A 25,651-nucleotide genomic window follows, 5' to 3' on the forward strand; every position below is an offset into this window, starting at 1 on the left:
ACAAAGCCGGGAAGCTCCGCGCAGCGGCTACGAAGGTGACGGAAGTGGCCGCCACGGTGACCGCGGCTGCAGGGACTCAGGCGCCACTTACCCGGCAGGTGCGCGCCGGAGCCTGGCAGAAGCGGAGCGGGTCGGGCCGGAGCCGCTGCCTGAGCAGGAGCGAAGCGACGCGGGCGGCCGGTGTCTCCTGGAGCCCGCTGCCTTCTTTGCTGCAGCCCCAGCCCGCCGCCCGCCTGCCTGCCGGAGGGAGGGGACGCGCCGGCGGCTCCACCCTCCTCCGCCAGTTCCGCGCTCCCTTCCTTCCTCCTGCGACCCTCGGGCCACCTGGCAGCGCGGCGGCAGCTGGGACCTGGGTCGGGGGCCGCGGAGACAGGCTTTCGAGGGTCGTGCGCGGGCTACGGTGGGGACTCCGGGTCTAGCCGCGTCCCGGGACGAGTGGGAGGAGTCCCCTCCGATCCCATGTCCCCACTCGGAACCTCCCACCAACCGGCTGGAAAGGAGCTGGAGCTACGCAGCTGGGGGCCGTCATGGCCCAGCCCACAGCCCTGGAGCACCGCCCAGGGAGGACTCCTCCTGAGGATTGAGGGGCGCTAATAGAGTGCCTGGGCTGCCCGAACAGCGCCTGCGCAGAGCGCACCTTCACCAGGGAGCTTCCTTTACCTCCTGGGAACCCCTGTCCCAGATCAGCTCTCCCCGGGGTGTCTGGGCTTCTGGTTGTCTCGCCCCCTTCCCCCAGCCCCTGATCCACGGAGAGCAACGCAGAGCCCTCCCAGAAGCAGGCCGGGGGCTGTGAGTGCGGCCCGCATGGTCCCAATGGGCGGTGGTCCCAGAGCACAGCAATCACTGCCTATAGGAGGTGACTTGGGTTTAGCCTCTGACCACACAGTCCTGGTCACCCTGCACAGACTGCCAATAAAGAGGGGTCCGAGGCCCAGCTCCTTGGCTCCCCTGCAGTTCCCCGAAAAGAGAAGCTGAGGCTGTGGGTGAGTGGGTGATGCCAGTGGTCCACCTCCAGTTCCCTCACTGTAGGGGGCTTCCCCTACCCCTGTGATATGGTTTGGCTCTGTGTTTCCACCCAAATCTCACCTTGAATTGTAATCCCCATGATCCCCACATGTCAAGGGTGAGACCAGGTAGAGGAAATTGAATCATGGGGCTGGTTCCCCACATGCTGTTCTTGTGATAATGAGTGAGTCTCGCGAGATCTGATGGTTTTATAAGCATCTGACATTTCCTCTGCTTGCTCTCATTCTGCTCCTGCGGCCCTGTGAGAAGGTGCTTTCCACCATGACTGTCAGTTTCCTGAGGCCTCCCCAGCTATGAGGAAATGTGAGTCAATTAAACCTCTTTTCTTTATAATCTACCCAGTCTCAGGTATTTCTTCATAGGAGGGTGAGAACGGACTAATACACCCTGATTGTCCAGGTGACCCCATGACTCATATGCAAGAGCATGACAGACCACAGCAGTGCCCAGTGACACCCAGTGAAGCCCTGAGTGACACAACTGGATATCTGATGTGAGGGTTGGGGGCGGGTGTTGGGAGGGGGTAGAGTAGCCAGAGCTGCCTTGGAGAGAGAAGGCGCGAGGGGATGCCAGGCACAGACCGTGAGGGCTTTAGAATCTGACTCACTGCCTCCTCCCTGACTAAGGACAGATCCCAGTCACCCAGCCTATGAACCTTGTCAGAATCAAAATGGAGTTCCTTTTGTTAAAAACCCTGAGAAGTAAAGCCAGGAACATGAAGGGGATTTATCATGCACAAAACCTGACAACAAGAACTATCACAGAAGACTGCAAACAACCAGCTTGCATAATGACTTTCACAACCTTTCAACAAAGAATACTTCTGCAAGGACATCTGCCCAGCAACTGCCTGTCCAGCCTCAAACTGGTGCCACTCATATCCTTGATCCTTGTAGCCAAGGATAAATATCTCAAAACAATCCTGTGATCCTCCTCCTTTTTCCTCTAAAAACCTTTATCTTCCTTCACCTCTCTAAATTCACACATAGTTTCCTATGGCCTGCTTATTCCCGTTGCAGTACCTATTTCCAAAGAAATTTCATTTTATTTTAGAGTCTCCCTGTATCTGTTATGCAATGTCACATAGTGGAGCCAGAAGTGGGACTGAAGTGAACTCTGAAGTGAACTCATCTTGGACGAATCAGAGTTTCCTGAAATCTAATGCAGCGTTGACTGAGCCCTCTGCAGACTGCCTTTCCAGGAGTTGATTTTCTGTTCTGGTGAATCTCCTTGAATACTCAGACTCCCTCCCTTTGGTCAGTTCCTTTTTACTTTATCGTGGATGTAATTTAGTTATAAGGCTTCCTTAAACAAAGGACCTTGCATCCTTCTTGGGAGTATAAAGGTTGGAGTTTTGTTGGGGCGTGTGTGTGTGTGTGTGTGTTTGAGACAGTCTTGCTCTGTCACCCAAAAGAGTCCTGCCCTGCTGCTCAGGCTGGAGTGCTTGGCAGGATCACGGCTCACGGAAACCTCCTCCTCCCAGGTTCAAGCGATTCTTGTACCTCAGCCTCCCCAGTAGCTGAGACTACAAGCGCGCACTACAACGTCTGGCTAATTTTTGTATTTCTGGTAGAGACTGGATTGCACTATGTTGGCCAGGCTGATCTTGAACTCTTGACCTCAAGTGATCTGCCCACCTCGGCCTCCCAAAGTGGTGGGATTACATAGGTGAGCCACTGTGTCTGGCCAGTTTTGTTTTTTCATTTGCTGCTTTGCTTTTCGCAAGCACTTTCTGGTATAAACAGAAGTGCCCTTCTGGTTTGAGGGCTCTGGTTTCTATAGAATTTATTTTCTGTCTAGACAGCAAGTCTTTTCTGGTGAACTCACTTTTGGTTCTGGATGCCTGGCTGAATATTTTGTTTGATGTGCAGCACCTTGGTTGAAATTTTTTTTTTTTTTTTTTTTTTTTTTTTTTTTTTTTTTGAGACGGAGTCTCGCTCTGTCGCCCAGGCTGGAGTGCAGTGGCCTGATCTCAGCTCACTGCAAGCTCCGCCTCCCGGGTTCACGCCATTCTCCTGCCTCAGCCTCCCGAGTAGCTGGGACTACAGGCGCCCGCCACCTCGCCCGGCTAGTTTTTTGTAGTTTTAGTAGAGACGGGGTTTCACTGTGTTCACCAGGATGGTCTCGATCTCCTGACCTCGTGATCCACCCGTCTTGGCCTCCCAAAGTGCTGGGATTACAGGCTTGAGCCACCGCGCCCGGCCGGTTGGTTGAAATTTTTTGAGCACTCTGATTTTGGTTTGGTTTCCCACGTCTGTAAATGATGTGGCCTTTTTTTTTTTTTGTGCTTGTGAACATCTTCTAATCATCCGATAGCAAAAATAAACATAAATGGTTTGGTACCGTAGGAAACATTTAAAAACAAATAAATAAATAAATGTTGAGTGCAGGCCTGGCACAATGGCTCGCGCCTATAATCCCAGCACTTTGGGAGGCCAAGGTGGGAGGATGGCTTGAGCTCAGGAGTTCAAGACCAGCCTGGACAACATTACAAAACTCTGTCTCTACAAAAAATACAAAGATTAGCCAGGCGTGTTGGTCCATGCCTGTAGGCCCAGCTACGAGGGAGGCCGAGGTGGGGGGGATTGCTTGAGCTCAGGAGGCTGAGGCATAAGAATTGCTTGAATCTGGGAGGTAGAGGCCACGTTGAGCTGTGATCGCACCACTGCACTCCAGCCTGGTTGACAGAATGACCCTGTCTCAATAACAACAACAAAACAATTTCAAAAGGTGGGTATGAGATGGCCAGTTAAAAGAAACTAGGGCATCACCACCATTGAAATACTTGTGCAAACTCCAGGATTTATAGGATTTTCTTTGCTTTTGAGATTCATAAGAAAGGGAATGACATTCTCAAACATTAACAGCCAGCTACATGGCTTTTCCTCATGCACATTTTAAAATCAATGGCATGATGGGAATCATTTGAACTCCCCAAGTTTGCTTTTTCCTTATACTGAATTTTAAAACTGCCAACTACAGAGTTAAGTGCTCTCTCTTTTTTCTGCCTACTTGAAATCTGCTGACATTTCTGCTGGTATTAAGATAAACCCACAATATCACTTTCCAGCCAAGATAAAAACCAATAAGGAAGAGGTTTTAAAAGGTTTTCAAATTAATGGCTCTACAAATTACAACAGCTCCATGGCAACCCACAACCTAGACACCTTTTGGAAATGTAAATTTAGGTTTGCCTGTCTAACAGTTGCTTTGGGTGATGGACCAGTCCATGGAAGGGCTGCTATTAGAAAGAACAGAACGAGAGAAATGTTTATAAAAATTAGGCTCTCAGATCAAAGAGGTCAAAATTGTGAACTCAGTGCAATAACAAAAAGGATCTCCGCTCAGAATAAAAATTGCTTTGTCTGCTACACAGGGCCAGAAAAAAGCTGAAAAACCCTCCTAAAATGCTTCCCTACCTGCATGGAGCTGTCAAGCAAATAAGAGTATGTTTTTTCATGTCGTGCGTTGTGTCTCCAATTTGAAATCTGACACAATAGTCCAGAAATTCCTTAAGGCATTCTATTCAGGTTAACTTAGATTAATTAAACTTGTTCAAATTTATAGTGAGCAGGGCATGGTGGAGCATGCCTGTTTTCCCAGCTACTCGGGGCTAAGGCAGGAGGATTACTTGAGCCCAGGAGTTCAAGGACAGTTTGAGCAACATAGCAAGACCCCATCTCTAAAAAAATATGTATATAGGTTGGGTACGGTGTCAAACGTCTTTAGTCCCACCACTTTGGGAGGCTGAGGTGGGTGGATTGCTTGAGCCCAGTAGCTGGAGTTCCAGATAAGCCTAGGCAACATGGCAAAACCCCATCTGTACAAAAAAAATACAAAAATTAGCCAGGCATGGTGGCGTGTGCCTGTAGTCCCAGCTACTGGGGAGGCTGAGGCAGAAGAATCACTTTAACTTGCGAAGTAGAAGGTTCCATGGGCTGTGATTGTACCACTGCACTCCAGCCTGGGTGACAGAGTGAGATCCTGTCTCAAAAAAAAAAAATGTACATATATATATACACACACATACACATACACACACACACACCTGTGTAGATACATACATATATAAATACATGTATACATATTACATATACCTACATATATAACATAGTAATGAACCCAAATACCTTTTAGTTCATGTGATTTAACCACATTTTTGATAAATAAGCTTGTTTTAAATTTGTTGATAAAATAAAAATAGAAATATCTTTAGCATTTTCTTTTCTTTTTTCCTTCCTTCCCTCCCTTCCTTCCTCCCTCCTTTCTTTTTTTTATTTTTATTTTTATTTTTTTTTTTTTTTGAGGCGGAGTCTCGCTCTGTCGCCCAGGCTGGAGTGCAGTGGCCGGATCTCAGCTCACTGCAAGCTCCGCCTCCCGGGTTCATGCCATTCTCCTGCCTCAGCCTCCCGAGTAGCTGGGACTACAGGCGTCCGCCACAACGCCCGGCTAGTTTTTTGTATTTTTTAGTAGAGACGGGGTTTCACCATGTTAGCCAGGATGGTCTCGATCTCCTGACCTCGTGATCCACCCGTCTCGGCCTCCCAAAGTGCTGGGATTACAGGCTTGAGCCACCGCGCCCGGCTCCCTCCCTCCTTTCCTTCCTTCCTTCCTTCCTTCCTTCCTTCCTTCCTTCCTTCCTTCCTTCCTTCCTTCCTTCCTTCCTTCCTTCCTTCCTTCCTTCCTTCCTTCCTTCCTTTCCTCCCTCCCTCCCTCCCTCCTTCCTTCCTTCCTTCCTTCTTTTTTTCTCAGAGTCTCTGTCTGTCACCCAGGTGCAATCTCAGCTCGCTGCAACCTCCACCTCCCAGGTTCAAGTGGTTCTCATGCTTCAACCTCCTAAGTAGATGGTACTATATAGGTGCTCATCACCACCCCTGGCTAATTTTTTTTTTTTTTTTTGTATTTTTAGTAAAGAATGGGTTTTGCCATATTGGCCAGACTGGTCTCAAACTTCTGGCCTCAAGACAAAAACGTTAAAATTAAAATTAAAAATCAAATGCCTGGCCTCAAGTGATCCACCCGCCTCGGCCTCCCAGAGTGCTGGGATTATAGGCGTGAGCCACCATGCACGTTCATCTTTAGTATTTGCAGCGTACGTCTTCCCCTGGGTTTGCGAGTCAGATAAGATTATATGTGTCTCTGCTAGATGCTTCAAGGTCATAAAACTTTATTTTATTTTATTTTTTTTATGAGATGGAGTCTCACTCTGTCACCCAGGCTGGAGTGCAGTGGTGTAATCTCAGCTCACTGCAACCTCCGCCTCCAGGGTTCGAGTGATTCTCCTGCCTCAGCCTCCTGAGTAGCTGGGATAACAGACATGTGCCACCACACTCTGCTAATTTTTACATTTTTATTAGAGACATGGTTTCACCATATTAGCCAGGCTGGTCTCGAACTCCTGACCTCAGGTGATCTGCCCACCTGGGCCTCCCAAAGTGTTCAGATTATAGGCGTGAGCCACCTTGCCTGGCTTAAGGTCATAAAACTTTAAACCCAACCTAAAAACAGAGTGATCTTTGTGTAGTTCTTTGATAAATAAAACTAATTTAGTATTGCTGGTTTAATGTAAACAGCTCTGTCTTAGGAGTTACTGGCAAAATATCCATGTATTTAACTTTAAGCTTCTTAAGTGAACGCCTGAGAGTCACAGGCTATGAAAATAGTGAACAAGAAAATACCTGGAAATGAGTACTAGCTTTGTGTAATATCGCAGTATTCATAATTAATGGAGGTATAATTGTTAAAAATATAAATTACGTAAATGTAAATAGGATGAATCTCTATAAATGAGCTTTTCATAGAATTTGAAATCTTTTTTTTTTTTTTTTTTTTTTGAGACAGAGTCTCCTCTGTCACTCAGGCTGGAGTACAGTGGTGTGATCCTGGCTCACTGCAACCTGGCGCCTCCCAGGTTCAAGTGATTCTCATGCCTCAGCCTCTTGAGTAGCTGGGATTACAGGTGTGCGCCACCACACCCAGCTACTTTTTGTATTATTGGTAGAGATGGGGTTTCACCATGTTGGCCAGGCTGCTGTCGAACTCCGGGTCTCAAGCAGTCCTCCGCCTCAGCCTCCGAAAGTGCTGGGATTACAGGCGTGAGCCACTGTGCCTGGCCGGACTTCGAAATCTTAAAGTCATGTTATGCTACCTTAACTGACAGATACTCATTAAATATATTGGTCATTTCCAAGTAAGATAAAACACAAATACATAAATTGCTGAACATAAATATAAGTTTGTTTTTGGTTTCTTAAATTTTATGGAACTACCAAATTTATAGGGGTTAATACATATAAAAATTATGCGATGGGGAAACATGTTTCTAAAATTATAAATGGTTCCCATCTGTAAAATACTAATATGTGACTGTCATTTAAATGTTTTTTGCTTCCTAGGTTTTCACTAGAAATTAAGGTTGCTAAGAATTAAAAATTCTAATTAATCTATACAATTCTGTAGACAAAGTGTACCAAAAAATAATATGTATGTTTGATGAGAAAAACTATTTAAAATGTGTAAAAACATGTTTTTGCTTTATTTGAGTTTTTTATATACTTAAAAATTGTTTTAACTTTTTTTAAATTAAAAAAAAATAGAAATAGGATCCTGCCACGCTGCCCAGACTGGTCTCGAATTTCTAGGCTCAAGCGGCCACCTCCCAAAGTGTTGAGATTGAAGGTGTGAGCCACTGCACCTGGCGAACATGTGTTTTCATATATCCAAAATATGGATTTATGAAAGAAAGAAAAACAGGATAGAAAGGAACCCGTAAGTAGGAGAGAGATGTGAAGAAAGGTATGAAGATATATTTTTGATAAGTACGGTTAAAAGAAAAAAGAATAATTTGGAATGAGAAAGGATCTTGTATGGTAACTTTTTGTGTCCTAAAGTAAAATAACTTGTTACCTAACAAAGGGGAACTTTAGGTCAAAGCAGAGGCCTAAGCATGTCATAGAAGTGCTAAGTCGTGAAAGGTGTGTGCAGATTGTGCCACTGCACTCCAGCCTGGGCAACAAAGAGAGACTCTGTTTCCAAAAAAAAAAAAGAGAGAGAAAGAAAAGCTTGAGGTATTTCTATTTTATCAACCAATTTAAAACCAGCTTGTTTATCAAAGATATAGTTAAATCACGTGAACTAAAAGGTATTTGGCTCATTACAATGTATATATGTATGTATATGTATAAAACAGAGCTGTTTTCAATAAACCAGCAATACTAAATTAGTTTTATTTATCAAAGAACTACAGGAACAAAGATCACTCTGTTTTTAGGTTGGGTTTATAGTTTTATGACCTTGAAACATCGAGCAGAGACACATATAATTCATCCTTCCCATCTTTTGGGGAAGGATGAATTTGTGAAAGAAATTTTTGTATGTGATCAGGTTGGCTAAAATTAGAAGGAAATTATTCACGAGTCTTTCTAAAGATTTAACTTTCTTTTTTTTTTTTTTTTTTGAGACGGAGTCTCCCTCTGTCGCCCAGGCTGGAGTGCAGTGGCCGGATCTCAGCTCACTGCAAGCTCCGCCTCCCGGGTTTACGCCATTCTCCTGCCTCAGCCTCCCAAGTAGCTGGGACTACAGGCGCCCGCCACCTCGCCCGGCTAGTTTTTTTTTGCATTTTTTAGTAGAGACGGGGTTTCACCAGGTTAGCCAGGATGGTCTCCATCTCCTGACCTCGTGATCCGCCTGTCTCGGCCTCCCAAAGTGCTGGGATTACAGGCTTGAGCCACCGCGCCCGGCCAGATTTAACTTTCATATTAAAACTACACTGATATTCTCATCTGAAAGCTCTAGGAGAAGTAAAAAACAAACAAAACAAACCTACACTGATTTAAAAACTAAAAATCTGGTCCCCTATGTTAGTACAACAAGATTTCCTTGAAATATAAATCTGCTTTTATTTTGACTTATTTATTTTTGAGATAGAGTCTCGCTCTGTCCCCTAGGCTAGAGTGCAGTGGCGCGATCTCAGCTCACTGCAACCTCCACTTCCCAGTTCCAGTGATTCTCCTGCCTCAGCCTCAGGTAGCTGGGATTACAGGCACGTGCCACCACACACAGCTAATTTTTGTGTTTTTGGTGGAGTTGCGGTTTCACCATGTTGGCCAGGCTGGTCTCGAACTCCTGACCTCAGGTGATCTGCCTGCCTTAGTCTCCCACAGTGCTGGGATTACAGGTGTGAGCCACCATGCCCGGCCTAAATCTGCTTTTGGTAAATCCACAAGAAGCATTAATTTTTAATTCTGTGTTTAACAGCCATCTAAACTGAAGCTTTAATTTATTTATTTTTTTTCCTGAGATAGGGTCTTGCTGTGTCATCCAGGCAAGAGTGGATCCCTCTAAAATTCAGACACTATTCATGAGTATTCTTATGACAATATGGTTATTTGAAGTTTAAGAATTTGCTCTCTTTTTACGTAGGATACAATTGGAGACATTGACTATATTACCAAAGCTTTGATTGCAATATATTTGTGAATGTGCATAGAATGCCTAGCTTCCGGGGTTCCCAGCCTCACAGCGAACAAGTAAAAATCGTCACTTCCTGGCAGGCCCAGGAACCTTCAGACTGCAGAAAAAAACATCTGAAGTCTGTCTTTGTTTGGCTTCCTAGCCTCAAGGGGTTTTATAATCTGAGATTCCTTTTTTTTTTTTTTTTTTTTTTTTTTAAGACGCTGTCTTGCTCTGTCACCCAGACTGGAGTGCAATGCTACAATCATGGTTCACTGAAGCCCTGACCTCCAGGGCTCCAGTGATCCTCCCATTTCGGCTTCTCTAGTAGCTGGGACTATAGGCACATGCTACCACGACCTACCGATTTGTTTTTTGTTTTTTTTGTAGAGATGGGGTTTCGATGTGTTGCCCAGTCTGATCTCCAACTTCTGGACTCAAGTGATTCACTCACCGTGGCCTCCCAAAGTGCTGGGATTACAAGCATGAGCCTCCGCACCCAGCCTGAGATTCCTGTTCAATCAATGTAGAGAGGAAAAGTTATGTGTATGAAGAAAAGCTTTACACCTGTTATTAGATTGCAGCCCTGTGCTTTATTTATGAGTTCTTTGATTTACCCGTAGAGAGGACTAGATCCTGAATTCTTCTAGCTTCCTCAAATCCAACTATCTTCCATGGAATTATTATTATTGTTATTATTATTATTTATTATTATTTGAGATGGAGTTTGCTCTATCGGCCAGGCCGGAGTGCAGTGGCATGATCTCAGCTCGCTGCAACATCTGCCTCCCAGGTTCAACCAATTCTCCTGCCTCAGCCTCCTGAGTAACTGGGACTAAGGTGTGCTCCACCATACCCAGCTAATTTTTGTATTTTTAGTAGAGATAGATTTCACTATGTCGGCCAGGCTGGTTTTTAACTCCTAACCTCAGGGGATTCACCCGCCTTGGCCTCCCAAAGCGCTGGGATTACAAGCGTGAGCCACTGCGCCCAGCCTTCTGTGGAACTCTTAAAAATGGGACCCGCCTTTGGGAGGCCAAGGTGGGCGGATCACCTGAGGTCAGGAGTTTGAGACCAGCCTGACCAACATGGTGAAAACCCATTTCTACTAAAAATACAAAAATTAGCCAGGCATGGAGGCAAGTGCCTATAATCCCAGCTACTTGGGAGGCTGAGACAGGAGAATCGCTTGAACACGGGAGACAGGGGCTATAATGAGCCGAGATCGCGCCACTGCACTCTGGCCCGGGCAACAAAGAACGAAACACGGTCTCAAAAAAAAAAAAAAAAAAAAGGAGGACCCGCTTTGTTCCTAAAGAGAGGGACCCCCACAGGGCAGGGCTAGGAGACAGTGACGTGGATGGGGACTGCAGGATCAAGGCTCATGGAGTGTTTGGGGTCACTGGGACACCTGGGAACAGGGCCCCATGCAGGCCAGTGGAATCCCAGAGCAGGGAGTGAGTCCTCTCCACTCCGACACCTGCTGAGTGACCCTGCTGGAGCCCTTCTTGTCTCTGGGCCTCAGTTTTCTCATCTGTAACATGGGAATAATAACAGGACCAACCAACCTCTCAGGGCGATTGCAGGGTTTGTATGAGGCGATGCTATGAAAACCCCAAGTGGCAGCAAGTCTGGCACACAGCAGGTCAACCCGCTGCCCCCCGTGCATACACACAAACAGACGCATACACACGCACACACACACAGATGCATACACACACACGTGCATGCACACATGCACACACACAGATGCATACACATGCACACACACACAGATGCATACACACACACGTGCATGCACACATGCACACACACAGATGCATACACATGCACACACACACAGATGCATACACACATGCATGCACACATGCACACACACAGATGCATACACATGCACACACACAGATGCATACACACACATGCATGCACACATGCACACACACACAGATGCATACACACACATGCATGCACACATGCACACACACACAGATGCAAACACACACGTGCATGCACACATGCACACACATGCATACACATGCACACACACACAGATGCGTACACACACATGCAGGCACACATGCATACACAGATGCATACACACGTGTATACACACACGTGCACAGAAAAAACACAGGGCTCACTCCCCAAGGGGACCTCACTGTGCGTCAGTTTGCCCATCTGTAAAGGGGGTGATTATAGCCCCTACTGCATGACGCTGCTGTGGGGCTCCGTGAGTCAGTACCTGGAGGATGCCTAGGACGGGGCCTGAACTTAACCTGCACAGCCCCACGGGGAACTGAGTGGAGAAGGTGAGCTTGGGTGTGGGGAGCAGAGGGGGCAGTATGGAAACCCAGGGGGTCTTAAAGGTCTAGGTGCCTGTCACCCATGAGGAAGCTCTAAGGGGTCCCTGAGGAACAGTGGCCCCAATCCAATCTCCTGCCCGGTAAGGGAGCAGGACTGAGGCCAGGAACAGGCCAGCAAGAGCCTGCTGGGGCCAAGGAGCCTTCAGTGTGACAGCCAAGGACCCACAGAGCGCCAGCCTGCTAAGGGACCCTGGGCCGCACTCAGGCCTGGGCAAGGGACTGACCTGGGGACTTCCTGAGGTTTCTCTGACTGTACGGAGCTCATCAGGGAAAACATGGGGGATGCCTGGATTCATTGCCCAGCTCTGAGCTCAGCATGAAAACTCCCTCTTGGAACAATCCAGAAAGAGGCTCACCTGAGGCCCAGCACCCAGGGGCCATGCTGTCATGTGGGCCAAGGCATCTGAGGGGCAGGGGCCTTCCCCATCCCACTGCTGCCATGGCCCGTGGCCCACTCTGCCCTGCCCTCCTGACCCGGGGACCCAGTGCATCTCTGTGGGGGCTGGGAGGAGCGTTAGCAAAGGAGAGCCTGCACAGGGCACATTCAGTGGTGACGGGAAACCAAGAGCAGGAAAAGCAACCATGCTCTGCCCTGGGTGACTCAGACAGGAAAGGGCCTGAGCCTGAGGCAGCCAGGAGGAGGCAGCCTTACCAGGAAGGCTGTGGTGCAGGCCTCAGTGCTGCTTCTGCCCTCCTCATCCAACTGCAGCGGGACAGAGGCAGAGGCAAAGTAGGGGCCTGGAAACAAGGCTTCCAAGGTGGCAACTGTGTCCCAGCCCAGCCAGGCAGTGGCTGCAGAGGGCCATGTATGTTTGCCTGGGTCTATGACCAGCCTCAGGCCTGGGACCAGGGAGCAGGGTGGGGGAAAGTCTCTGTCCCTGGGTGGTGGCCGGGCAGGTGGAGAGCCAGGTTCATATGGGTGACCCTGGGCTCTGCAGCTGCTGTGATCCTCGCAGAGGGGAGGAGGTGTCCTCAGCAGTCAGGAGCAGGATGATGGTAGTGACAAGGCCCTGCCATGGACTGAGCCTCCCAGCCTAGGAAACCTGGCTCTGGCCTCCCCTGCAGGCCTGTGATGTCTGGCTCCAGAGGCCTTCTCCTCTGGGCTTTTCCATGCCTGTGAACTGGGCCCCATTCATTTCCCTGTGGTTTCATGGGAATGTCCAATGTATTCAGGAGCTTGCAGCGCAGCCAGGAGGAAAGGGGTCAGTGAGAGGCCCAAGCTGTGACTGGTGGGCCACCCAGCAGCCACGGCACCCTCTGCTGGAGGCTGGCAGCAGGGTGCATGGCCAGCTGTGGGTGGGGGTCCATCAGTCAAGCAGCTGCACTTCCTCCCCATCCCCCCCACACTGAGGCCAGGGGCTCTACCTGCGGCTCCCTCATGCCAGGCCTCCACTTTCCAGCTCCCAGGCCCCCAGCCCCACCTGGCCTGGCCTGGGACAGAGCTGCCACCAAGATCTCTTCCACTTTCTCTCCCCAGCAGCCTACAATTCAGTGCCCTGCAGACCCCTGCCTCCTGGGCCCTGCGGTTTCCCCCACACTATATTCAATTTCCAGCTGCTGAGAACACAGCAGGTCCCATGTAAAGGTTGCCATCACCTGCACCCCATGGGTTGCCCAGCCATGGAGAAGGGGCCATGGTTGGGTGCACAGCTTCTGAGACAGGCCCAGCAGCTGCCTTCATGGCCTCGGCAGAGCCCAGGGCTCTGGAGCTTACAGGGAGCATATGCCCAAGTGTGGAAAATTTGGTCTGCAGAAGAAATGAGGCTGAAATTGGCTGGAAGCAATTCTTATCAAAGCCACATTAGCAGTTTTCAGCAAGAGCTAATTGAACAAGCTCTGTGAGTGGCCTCATTCCATTAGCAGGAGCCTCCCACAGAGTGTGACAAGGGCCCTGAGGGCTGAGAGCAGAAGAGGCTGTTTCTGTCTCACATTTGCCTTTGGCCTTTGAAAATGGACACATTTTCAGCTTTGGGGACTGCCCCTGCCCCTCTGCCCTGGCTCCCGCTCATTTCCAAAGCCACTCTCTGAGTGTCTTGTGTCTCAGCGCTTCAGCGGGTGCATGGATCTGAAAAAGGACACGCTTGGAGACACGGCCTCCTTATCAGGAAGGGTTGAGAGACCACGTTGCAGAGGAACCGAAAGTCTGAGGGCCAGGCCAGAGCAGGTTGGGTCAGGAAGCTGGGCCCTGCCTTAGCAACATGCCTGGGCCTGAGGAGAGACCCACGGCCGGCCCAGTCTCCCTCGACTCCTCTGGAGTCACGGTGTCCTCAGGGAGGGAACAGGAGGCAGCTGGGGTGTGGCCAGGCCAGAGCTGAGCTGATGGGACCTGAACCCCGCTTTTGTGGGGTGGCCGTGCTCTCTGCTTTCTCCTCTCTGCTGTGCCCAGTAAGGGCGCAGTCCTCGGGCCAGAGCTCGGGGGTCACCTGTCTGGACTCCAGCCTGTTTCCTCTGTGCTGGGGCTATCAGGGCAAGTGTCTGACCAGGGCCCACAGGGCGCTGGTCAAGGGGCCCAGGGATGTGGGGTCCAGCCCTCTGTGCCCCTGACTGGCTGTCTGATCTGGCCAAGGCCCTTCATCTCTTGGCCACTGTCACATGGCATGGGGAACACTCCTCAGTGCTGTGGCCTCTAGGATGCTATAAGGAAGTGGCATCCGACCACACCCACCCTTTCTGCAGGGACCATGGTCAGGACAGAGCTGTGGACACTGAGCAGGGGCTGGCCTCAGGGCCCACCCAGACAGGCCTCCTTGTCTCTACCAACACCACAGTGGGGCTTCCTCCTGGGAGTTGGCCAGCTGCCCTCCCCAGGATGGGACCTTTGGCTTCCATCCCGAGCTCTTCCCTCCTGCCCTGGGCCCTGCAGACTGCCCCATAAGCTGGCTGCTCTCCTGGGGTCTTTCCCTCTGTGAGCACCTCTGCAGATACATTCCGGCCTTTGGGATGCTTCAGACAGCAAGCAGGAAGCAGACAGACGCCCCGCATCTCCCCCAGGCCAACTCCAGCCCCATCAGCAGCAACCTGGCGGGGAACTGTCTACACCCGCCAGCCTCCCTCCCTCCGTCCTCTTGGGTTTCTGAACCGGCCTCTCCAGCCGCACCGCCACTGCGACTTACTCCTTCTGGTCAAATCCAAGGGCCCTGTGCAAGCCCCTGCTCTCCTCGGCAGCTCACACTGGGGACAACCCTCAGGCTCCTCCCAAGTCCCCAAGCTGCTTCTCGGCCACCTCCTGTTCCTACTGCCTCTGCCTGGGTGCTCACCACCTCCTGCCCCCCCGTGCCCAGTTGGGAAGGGGGTGCCCTTGTGGCCCCCCATCCCCAGCCTTGCTCGCTCTTTCTTTCTTTCTTTCTTTCTTTCTTTCTTTCTTTCTTTCTTTCTTTCTTTCTTTCTTTCTTTCTTTCTTTCTTTCTTTCTTTCTTTCTTTTTGAGACGAAGTCTCACGTCTCACTCTGCCACCCAGGCTGGAGTGCAGTGGCACAATCTTGGCTCACTGTAAGCTCTGCCTCCCAGGTTCAAACGATTCTCTCACCTCAGCCTCCTGAGTAGCTGGGATTACAAGTGCCCGCCACCATGCCTGGCTAATTTTTGTATTTTTGGTAGAGACAGGGTTTCACCATGTCGGCCAGGCTGGTCTCAATCTCCTGAGCTCAAGTGGTCTGCCCGCCTTGGCCTCCCAAAGTGCTGGGATTACCCTGCTCTTTTTTGCTTCCTGGGGCTGCTTCTTGGGAGCCTTGGGCTGCTCAGCTTTCATCCCAGCCATGCCCTGCCTCTGGCCCATTCTCTGTCCCTCACTGTGTCCTGCTAAGGTCCCTGTGCAAAGTCCTTCGCTTGTTCCAACAGCCTTCCCCAGCTCCCAGAAAAGGTGCTGGTTGTAGAGTGTTGACAGGCACCAGGCTGTCCCTGCGCCCCTCCTGGCCCAGCCCTTCAGTCTCCCCTTGACACAGTCTGCCCTTGACTTCTTATTTTTCAAACTAACCTGATGCTTTTCTTTATTTGTTTGTTTTTTGAGAGGGAGTTTCGCTTTTGTTGCCCAGACTGGAGTATAATAGCGTGATCTCGGCTCACTGCAGCCTCCACCTCCCGGGTTCAAGCAATTCTCTCGCCTCAGCTTCCCAAGTAGCTGGGATGATAGGTGCCTATCACCACACCCAGCTAATTTTTGCATTTTTAGTAGAGACAGGAGTTTCACCATGTTGTCCAGGCTGGTCTCAAACTCCTGACCTCAGGTGATCCACCCACCTTAGCCTCCCAAAGTGCTGGGATTATAGGTGTGAGCCAACGTCCAGCCTGTTTGTTTTTGTTTTGCCTCCGTGCCTTTGCTATATCACCCCTTTCCTATAAAACAGTCCTTTCTCGCTTACTATGTCTTGGAATTAGTCTTGCACTCAGGAATGCACCTCTGCTGTCAGGGCTCCAGAAAGTTAGGGTCAAGGCCTTCTGGTGCAGCAGTGCAGACTGTGGCCTGCGGGTGGGGGGACTGTGTGTGGCCAGTCTTTTTTTTTTTTCCACACCTTAGGCTTTGACCCACACAGAAAGAGATGGAACAGCCTGGGCTGCAGGGGCCTGGAAAGCGACGAGCATGTGGGCAGCACTGCGTGGGGCAGTTGCAGGGACTGCCTGTTCTCCTTCTCCTAGTGCTGCTCCAAGGGCACAGTCTGGTGACTGCAGCCACTTAGGGAGGCCTTAGGATGCAAAGGAGAATGAGGACACAAGGACACTAACAAAGCCCAGCTCTGCAGGAGGAGGCATGCTGCCCTGGGATGTCGCCGCCGTCTTGTCTGAGCCCGAGGGTGGCACTTGGTCCACCTGTGGGGAGCAGGGAGGAGAGAGGACCCGGCCCTGGCTGCCTCTGGTCTGCCTGGGAACGAGCTCCCTCAGGCGGAGCTTGACAGTCGGTATCCAAGCATCATCATCAGAAGCACGTAGTCCAGAGCTGTGTGCCCAGCAGAACAGGGCACTGGGGCAGGGACCCAGCCTTCTCGGCTCCTGAATTGGAGCCTGGCATGCCCCATCTTAGAGTCCTTCAATCTGCGCAGATGCACTTGGCATCTACAGTGGGACCGGAGTCCACGACACTGGGCATGGAAGGAAACGGCCCCTGTGATCAAAGAGGCCATCACAGACATGGCAGCTGAGTGCTGGGATGGGCTCTGAATGGGATGTCAAGAAGCAGGTGGCAGGAGATGGGTGAAGAGAGGGTGAAGGGGAGGGGAGCTGGATGCAGAACCTCATTCCCTGGAAGTAGGACTGTGTCCATGACAGGGGAGCCTCAGAGGGCCTTTCCAGGAGAGGGATGTGGCCAGCTTTGGTGTGAAGTCCACGGAGCAGAGCATGACTAGAAGTAGGGAGGCCACCTGGTAAAAGAGACGGAGGCTGGGACAAGAGTGCTGCCCTTGTCAGAGGGAGGCCAGGAGAAGCTTCTCTGAGTGTGGCTGCATGTTTAGCCCAATTCCTAGAGCTGGGGCAATCATGCCAGTCACAACATAGGACATGTTACAATGATGTCTTATTTTTTTCAAGGCCAGGCACTGGCACATTTCTTCCCTATTTTACAGGGAAATAAGTGGAGATTCTGAAAGCTTAACTAATTTATCTGGCAAGGCATGGTCTCTCATGCCTGTGATCCCAGCACTTTGGGAGGCCAAGGCAGAGGCAGGAGGATCACTTCAGCCCAAGAGCTGGAGACCGGCCTGGGCAACATAGTGAGACCCCCTCTCTATAAACAAAATTTAGCCAGGCAAGATGGTACACGCCTGTGGTCCCAGCTACTTGGATGCTGAGATGGGAAGATCAGAATCACTTGGGCCACCGGGGGGTCGAGGCTACAGTGACCTGAGATCATGCCACTGCACTCCAACCTGGGTAACAGAGCGAGACCCTGTCTCAAACTTAAAGGAAAAAAAAAGTTTGAAATCATGCAGCAAGAGAGTGACAGGGCTGGCATTCCAGCATCGTCCTTCAAAATGTGACAGACACAGGTCCCACCTGAGCCAGCAGGAATGCAGCACCCAGTGCTGCCTCTGCACAGGCCTGATGCTCGCCGGCACCTTAAAGGCAGAGGAGACCCTATGATAAACGCATGAAGAGCGCATGTTTCATGGGATTGATGTTGATGCTGGCGTTCCCTGCAAGCCACTGAGGAGAAGCCCCTCTCCCAATGGCAGGGCCACGAGAGGTGAAGGACCCCCCTCCACCACCCCTAGACAGGTCTTTCCTGGCCACAGATGCCCCAGGTCCCTGAATTTCAAAACCGAACCCCAACCCTCCAGCTGAGCAGAGAAACATTCAGATCCGGTTCCTCGGTGGTCAGGGAAGGCAGGCTTCCTCTGAAGGACAGATGGCTTCACCCTTTTCTCATGAGCCCTGCCAGGGCGAGAGCAGCCTTTCCCAGGATCATCCTTTAAGATGCGACAGAAACAGGTCCCACCTGAGCCAGCAGGAATGCGGCACCCAGTGGCTGCCTCTGCACAGTCCTGGTGCTCGCCGGCACCTTCAGGGCTAAGGACACCCTGTCGTAAATGCATGAAGAGTCCTGTGTTTCATATATTGATGTTGTTGGTCTTTCTTTAGAGGAACACTTGTGTGCTGTGGGAACCTGTGTCTCTACCAGTGTCACCCTTGCTGTGGGGAGTGTGTACTGTGTGGGGGGACTGGTGACCTTTCCCTGCTGTCTGCCACAGCATGTGAGGGGCTCGCCAAGCCTCATCCCTGCCCTCCCTTTCCCGTCCCTTCCTGCCCCAGGGAGGCCCAGACCCAGGGAGGAGGGGTGCTGGGAGGGAGTGACGAGGAGCTGGGGTCCTGGCCCTGCAGCCGCTGTCACAGCACAGCCCACCCCAGACCTCCAGAGTGGTGGGGCCCTGGTGGTGCGGGCTTCAGACACTCGGCCGATGCCAGGTCTGGGACCGAGGCCCCGTCTCCGAGGCCTTGGCTGGCTGTTCTGGAAGGTGGTGCTGGCTGGCAGCCATTCCCAGCCCCTCGGAGAGCAGTTGTCAGGCAGTCCCTGAGCTCCAGCGCCCCATCCCCAGCAGGCCCAGTGATCTCATGCCTGTGCCCCTGGCTCTGGGAGGAGCGGGGTGACATTAGGGCTGGTGCCCACATCAGGGGAGCAAGGTCTGAGGCTGGGGCAGGGGACAGGGTGCCCTCCCATCCAGCAGCCCCAGTGCCCTCCCCGCCCCCTTCAGGGCTCCCATGGCCCAGAGTGTGGAGCGGCGCAGCCTGACCAGCCAGGACACCTTGGGGCGTTTAGGAGGTTTGGCTGTCCAGGCTGTGCACCTAGCACTGCTCCCCAGGAGAGGGAGGGAGGAGGTCGGGGAAGAGGGCCTTGCTGACTGGGTCGCTGTCACAGCCTCCATCTCTGGCCCTGGGTTCTTGCAGGAGTGCCTGGGCTCTAAGCTGGAGCTACCCCATCCCAGGACCTCAGGAGGAGGAGGAGGAGGAGGAGGAGGCTGGGCGCCACCTGCTGGCCCATCAGGGAATTGACAGGGCAGGGGACTGGAGCCTGGGGTCCATGTGCTGGCCCCAGATGAGAGCCCGACTCCCACCTACCCTACCCCACCCACCCTGCACTGTTCAGCTCAGTTCTCCCACCTGTGGTGCGGGGCCCCGTTTGCGATGGTGAATCCTGAACTTGGTACAACTCTGGCTGCTGGCAGTTGGGCTTGGCTTTCACCTTCCTGTCCCCAAACTCCACTGGGGACCTCCCTTCCAGCCACCCCAGGGCGTCACCACCACAGCCAGGGGTCAGCCCCACCTTCATTCACTCCTGCTCAGAGCCCACCTGTTCTCTCCGCCCCCATCTGCTACCTGCAGCATCAGAAGGACATGAGGGCAGCAAACAGCCCCTGCAGCTGTCCACAAGCATCATGGCCAAGGCTGCGCCTGGGAAGTGCACTCTCTGTGGTGCCAGCTCCCTCCTCAGTGCCCTTGACCTTTGTCTGGGTCCCTGCTTGATGTGGCCCAACTGGCTGTGCCAGAGCTCCACAGGTGCTGTCCCAACTCCCAGCCCCTCAGAGGGAGGGAGAGGCTGAGACCGAACGGGAAGCAGAGATTTAGCCACACCAGGGGCCCTGGCACAGTGGGCATCTCCTCCAAAGCCTCACCAGGCTTCACATTCAAGGTCACCAAGAGTGCACTTGTTCACTGTCGAGGGCAGGGGTGACTCCTGGGACTGTGCTGGAGTCCAGGGAGGACAGGTAGCAGAGTTGCCAGGGAAGCAGCTTGCCTGAGGTCTGTGGTCATGGCAGAGGCTTCCACAGCAGCCCCACCCTCTCCCTGTCCCCTCCCTCTCCCTGTCCCCTCCCTCCTGTCCTTGTCCTCTTGTTTACTGAAGACCATGAGAAGAGATGTGGAGAGCCCCTGCAGGAACTAAGAGCAGGAGCCTGGCTCAGCCCCAGGGGCCCGCAGACATTCAGTTCCTAAACCCATAGGGTGGGGCATGGGCATAGGGGAGAAACCAGGGCTGCCCTGCACAGCCCTGCTCCTTCACCCTGCCTGCCTAGTGGCCTCCTTAGCCTGCAGCCTCAGTGCAACCCGCTATGGGGCCATGCTGCCCCCTGCTGGCCACACTGCAAAATGCAACCCAGTGTCGACCTGGAGGCTACAGGCGTCCCTCCTCCCCCAGGCCTGCAGCTGGGCTGAAGGGAAAAGGGGGCACCAGGGAACAACCTGGGTGCTCCTGCCCAGGAGGATTGTCCGGCTGCATGGGGAGAAAGTCCAGAACCGTGCCTGGCACATGGTAATCCTTGTGGAGTGAGTGAACGAATGAATGTATGAACTATGCATTTGAGGCTTTTTGCTGATGATGACCCAACCAAGATAGATCACATAAGCCATTTTTCCAGCAGGAACTGGGACTCCTCTTGGGTTGACAAGATGTAAGTACAAAATCTAAATAAGATTCCAATGGCACTACACAGTGACACAGGTGACCCTAGCTATAAACGCCCATGGAAGGGAATTCTGTCTGACATTCAGGGAAGACTTGGAGCAGGGTAAGGGGACGAGATTGATGGCAGGAGTGAGACTTATAGGGCATGGGTGGGAGACCCCTGGCTGGCTATGTTGGGGGAAGAGGGGCAACTGGAAAGCAGCACCTGGATCTCGAGGGACTTGGCCTGCTCAGTCCTTCCATCGGGAGCCACGTCCATTCATAGTGACTGTTGAGTCTAACGACACTCACGTACAGTGAAGCCAGAGCAGCAGCCCCTGAAAGGGTGACTCCGGGGTCTCACCCCGTCCTGACTCCTGCCTCATCCCCTGGTGAGGGCTTCCCTCCTGCTGCCTCGGACTCTGCTGTCCACCCTCAGAGACCCTGTCGGGAGGCTTCCCTCCAACAAGGAACCATCCCCAGGGAGAAGGGAGCCCAGCACTCCTGGTCTTGCGGGATCCTCAGTCCACTCACCACTGCGGCATGCCCCAGGGAGTCCTCGAACTAGGGCCTGGGCCAGGGCCCCCTGGGTTCCCATGGCCTGGGTGGGCACAGTGCCCTCTTACAGCCAGGGCTGCCCAAGGGTTCCAGGTGTCCTATCATTCAGCAGATATCTTTCCTCGGTGCCTTCTCTGGATTGGGTGGGCTGCTGAGCTCTGGGGCTGCAACAGTGAATTAGACAGGGGCTGTCCCTGCTCTCCAGGGTCTAGTGGAGGAGCCAGCACGGAGCTAACCAGTCAGAGGAGAAGGTGGTGTAGACCCACTGGTGCAGGGGAGACCATGGGAGTGCTGGGCAAGACAGGGACTTGGCGGAACACATGAGATGAGGCAGCTGGGAGGTCGTCTTTAAGCTGAGACCTGAAGGGTGATAGAGAGCCAGGCAGGCTGCAGCGTGGGAAAGCCTGAGCAGCTGTCCCCCAACCCCAGCGGTCCCTCCCATCCCACCCACCCTCTGCAGGCTCGTGGAGGAGTTCATGCTCTTGGCCAACATGGCAGTGGCCCTCAAGATCCACCGCGCCTTCCCCGAGCAGGCCCTGCTGCGCCGGCACCCCCCACCCCAGACAAGGATGCTCAATGACCTGGTGGAATTCTGCGACCAGATGGGGCTGCCCGTGGACTTCAGCTCCGCAGAAGCCCTCAATGTGAGTGGTGGGAAGGGTTCAGGGGAGGCTCTGCTTGGGGGAAAGAAGAGAAAGACCTGGAAGGTGGGGGGTCCAAGGGCCTCTGCTTCCCCCCAGAGTCCCTCCCCTTCAGCCAGGTCTCTCCTATAGAGGAGGAAGGAGGCCCTGGGAGGAAGGGCCCCTCTGAGTCACAGGGGCCCTGACAATGGGACTTGCCCCCTCACCAGGACTGTGCCAAGCGGGGACCCTGGAGGCCTAGCAGAGGGCAGGGGTCCTGTGGCCAGAAAGGGCTGGTCTTGGGCCCAGAGGCTTTCAGAGTGTGGGGGCTGGAATTGTAGGAATCCTGGGAATGTTCCTGGTGGGTACTTTCAGGTGCTTCGTGCCCGGGGCCTTGGCTCTGGTCCTAGAGGAGGGAGAAATCTCACCCAGGCCCGACCCTGGGAGGGGAAGGCAGGTGCCCTAGGCCCGAGAGCTGGAGCCCAGTGAGTCCAGGCCAGTCAGCAAGACATGGAAGGGACTAACCTCAGGCCAGTGTGGGCCACAGGCTGTGGGCAGCTGCCCCCTCTCCCCACCCATCCCCTCTGAGCAGGGCTGAGCCCCCAGGCAGCTCCTCCCCCTGAGAGCTGGGCATGAGGTACTTAGCAGATGACAGGGCCCCGAGTCTCTCCCCGAGCTGGACCACACGGGTTTCTGGGATTTGCTTCTAGAAAAGCCTGACCCAAACATTTGGAGATGACAAATACTCACTGGCCTGGAAGGAGGTGCTCACCAACATGTGCTCCCGGCCCATGAAGGTAAGGAGGGCCCAGCCCTGTCCCATGCAGGTAAGGAGGGCCCAGCCCCGGCCCATGCAGGTAAGGAGGGTCCAGCCCCGTCCTCGCCGGCTCCTGGGAGCACACTGGCCCCAGACCTGTGACCTCCACGTGCAAGCACAGCCCACCACCCTTCCTGTCCTGCTCTGGACATGGCTGGGTGGACGGGGCTGCTCCTCCTCTGCCGGAGGGTGGGAGAGGAGGCCGACCCCAGGCAGCACCTAGGAGGGGGCACCCTGAGCCTCTTGAGTTTGAACCGCTGCCTCCTGCTCAGACTTGCTCAAGGACAACATGCCTTGGAGCTGAGGGGCTACCGAGACCTCCTGTCAGGCTGGGGTCCTGGAGGAGAGACAGAGTCCCGTGTGGCTTCCTGTCCCGGGGAACACTCCACAGCCTCCACCCCCGCATGTGGAGTCCAGAACCAGCTGTTGGCCTCTGGCCAGTGTGGGAAAGAAGCAGACTTGGCCGTGGGCCTAGGCCTGGGCCTGCAGGGAGGTGGCAGCCTGTGGGGTGGACAGCTGGGCTTGCTCTGGGACGCCTTTCACAGCCCCCAAGGCTGAGCTTCACCCGTGCAGGGCCTGAGCATCCTGGGACCAGGACCCCAGAGGACCCTCGGGCCAGCGGGAGCAGTGGGTGCTGATGAGTCAGCTCTGGGCCCCAGCCCAGCCCAGGGGCAGGGACAGGCTGTATTTCAGGAGCTTGGTCACACAGCAGATTCAGTCTGTTCTCAAGAACTGGATGGCTTCAGCTGACCCCAGTGGATTTATTTTCTGACACTTCAAGCTCTGCTGGGTTTGAAGCCATCAGGATCTGCTTGGGCCTGGCTGCCCTGACCTGCCCCCAGTCACAAGTGTCTGCCCAGCCAAGCACCTATGGCACCCACAGCTGAGAGGGGCTGGGCCGTGCCTGAGGGGCTGTGTTCTACACGCCAGGGGCTCTAGGCCTGGCAGAGATGGCACAGCAGCCTCTGAGTCCCAGAACTCCCACTGGCTCTGCCCCGCTGGGGCCCATCCCATGCCCTTGCCTCTAATGCCATTACCTTCAAGGAGGTACAAGCCAAGCTGGAGTTCCAGAGATCAGAGCCGCTCCGGAGTCAGCCAGAGCCTGAAAAGGCTGCATTCTCCTGGCTCGCCTGCCAGGGAGCTCGGAGGCGCCCTTGCCTGGGAATCTGATGGCAGCGAGTCACCAGAAGGTCTGCGGTGCTCCTGTTCCTCGGCCCCGGGAACTGCGGTGGGGACAGGGCAGGGCAGCAGCAGAGAGCACAGAAAGGTGTGAGGGGGCACGCAGTCCCCAGTGAGCTTCTGCATCAGGACTCCAGGGCTGTCCCAGGGACGGCGGGGCCTGTGGGAAAGCCATGGTCCCCACCCCCCGTCCCACCCCACCCTGAGCCACCTCCACCAGCCAGGAGGGGCCAGGGCCCTTCTCCAACCTCACCCAGGTCATCTGGGGAACTGGGCCACCGCTGAGAACAAAGCCCAGATGTGTCTGGGAGTGGAGGCTGTGCCCACCTCCCCCAGAGACTTGCCCCCAACTTAACCCAGGGCCCAGCAGGTGCTGGAAGGGAAGTGGAGTTAGGGAGCTGAGCAGGTCACCACCAGCTGCGCCCTGGATTCCAGGGCCCGTGTGCACAGAGTAATGGGAGCTGGCTGGCTGTCTGGCCAAGGGCACAGGAGGGTGAGTGTGTACAGCAGCCAGGGAGCAAGGGAGCCAGCGAGACACACAGGAGTGACCTTGGACCTCTGCAAGGAACCCGTTCACTCGCTCCCAGGCAGCAGCACTGGCCTTGACACCCAGCCCTGAAAACTGGGGGACTGCAGGGCAAGCAGCTTCAGTGACTGTGGCCCCAGCTGGGCCGGGCTGTGTGCTGGTCCCTAGAGACTCTGGGTATCTCCCCGTCCCAGTCCTGCCTCCTGCCCAGCACAAGGGCCTCTGGAACTCCGCCCTCTGTGTCTCAGCCCCTGGGAAGATCAGATGGTTGGAGATGAGAAGGGCCGAGGCTGGCAGGCCGGAAACTGCCTCCCTTGGCGGCTGTGGGGTGGAGTACTGGGGGGCACAGAGGTGCTGGGGTGAAGCGTGGCTTCAGCTGGGCGGGTTCAGTGCCAGAGGGGATGAGGTCGGCCCTGACCAAAGGTGGGCCTAAGTCTGAAAGAAAGCGCCAGGAGCCTGAGGCCTGTGTTGCACGGGGCAGGGAATGGCATCCTGGGCTTTCTCGCCTGCCTCCCACTCTGGCCAGATGGAGCAATGGACTTGGCCTCCTTGAACAAAGACCCACAGCCACCTCGGCTTCTGCTTGTGTCTCCAGCAGACACTGTCTGCAGCCCCCGGTCATACATGGCCACAGGCTTCTCCCTCCTCCTTCCTGGGCCAGAGTAGCAGCCTCAGCCCCATGCTGGGGAGGAGTAGACCAGAGACCGTTCCCTCCTGGAGGTGCCCAGCAGTGACTCAGCAGCGACGGGACATGTCTGGGCCATTCTCAGTGCTGCCCCTCGAGGGCATTTGGGAGGCCCAGGCAGGCCAGATTTGTCTCCTGGAGAGAGGTATGGGCACCCCTGGGCTCTGCCCAGCCTCCTGGCCTCCCCTTGGGTCCCCTTATGCAGAAAGGGGCACTGGTCCTGGCACTGGTCCTCCTTGGCTTTGCTCAGCAGCCAACAGTCCGTCAGGTCTGTGCACACCAAGGCTACCAACGGCGAGGCTGTGGGTGACACGGGCCCTCCGGGACTGGCCGGGAAGCTCTGGGCTGGCCAGGCTCTGACTCGCCCCGCAGATGGCACTATACTTCTGCTCAGGGCTGCTGCGGGACCCGGCATAGTTCTGGCACTATGCGCTCATCATGCCCCTGTACACACACTTCACCCACAGTGGGTGCTGAATGGCCCAAGACCATTCAGGAGTGACAGTGGAGGTCCAAAGGTTGGGCGACCCAAGCGAAGGGGAACCTGGCCTGAGAACTCTCCT

General features: G+C 53.8%; 1 protein-coding gene and 1 long non-coding RNA gene across 2 annotated transcripts; both read left to right on the forward strand.

The window, feature by feature from the left end:
• Positions 1-1,216: 1,216 nt before the first annotated feature.
• Positions 1,217-10,037, forward strand: LOC105473916 (uncharacterized). The gene is made up of 3 exons (XR_982573.2): positions 1,217-1,329; positions 2,080-2,282; positions 9,868-10,037. It is a non-coding gene; the product is annotated as an uncharacterized lncRNA (long non-coding RNA).
• An 11,368-nt stretch (positions 10,038-21,405) lies between these two features.
• On the forward strand, positions 21,406-24,737 carry LOC139357242 (DIS3-like exonuclease 2). The gene is made up of 2 exons (XM_071073553.1): positions 21,406-21,905; positions 22,592-24,737. The coding sequence occupies exons 1-2, from the start codon at positions 21,738-21,740 to the stop codon at positions 22,919-22,921; spliced, it is 498 nt and encodes a 165-aa protein (XP_070929654.1). The 5' UTR covers positions 21,406-21,737; the 3' UTR covers positions 22,922-24,737.
• The last annotated feature ends 914 nt before the right edge of the window (positions 24,738-25,651 follow it).

Source organism: Macaca nemestrina, chromosome 11 (genome assembly GCF_043159975.1).
Source record: "Macaca nemestrina isolate mMacNem1 chromosome 11, mMacNem.hap1, whole genome shotgun sequence".
NCBI lineage: Eukaryota > Metazoa > Chordata > Mammalia > Primates > Cercopithecidae > Macaca > Macaca nemestrina.

Excerpts from the sequence above, each read along its gene's own strand:
- LOC139357242 (XM_071073553.1), top strand. The coding sequence starts at position 21,738 with ATGCTCTTGGCCAACATGGCAGTGGCCCTCAAGATCCACCGCGCCTTC. Across the intron at positions 21,906-22,591 it reads GCTCCGCAGAAGCCCTCAAT|AAAAGCCTGACCCAAACATT; the intron begins GTGAGTGGTGGG and ends ATTTGCTTCTAG.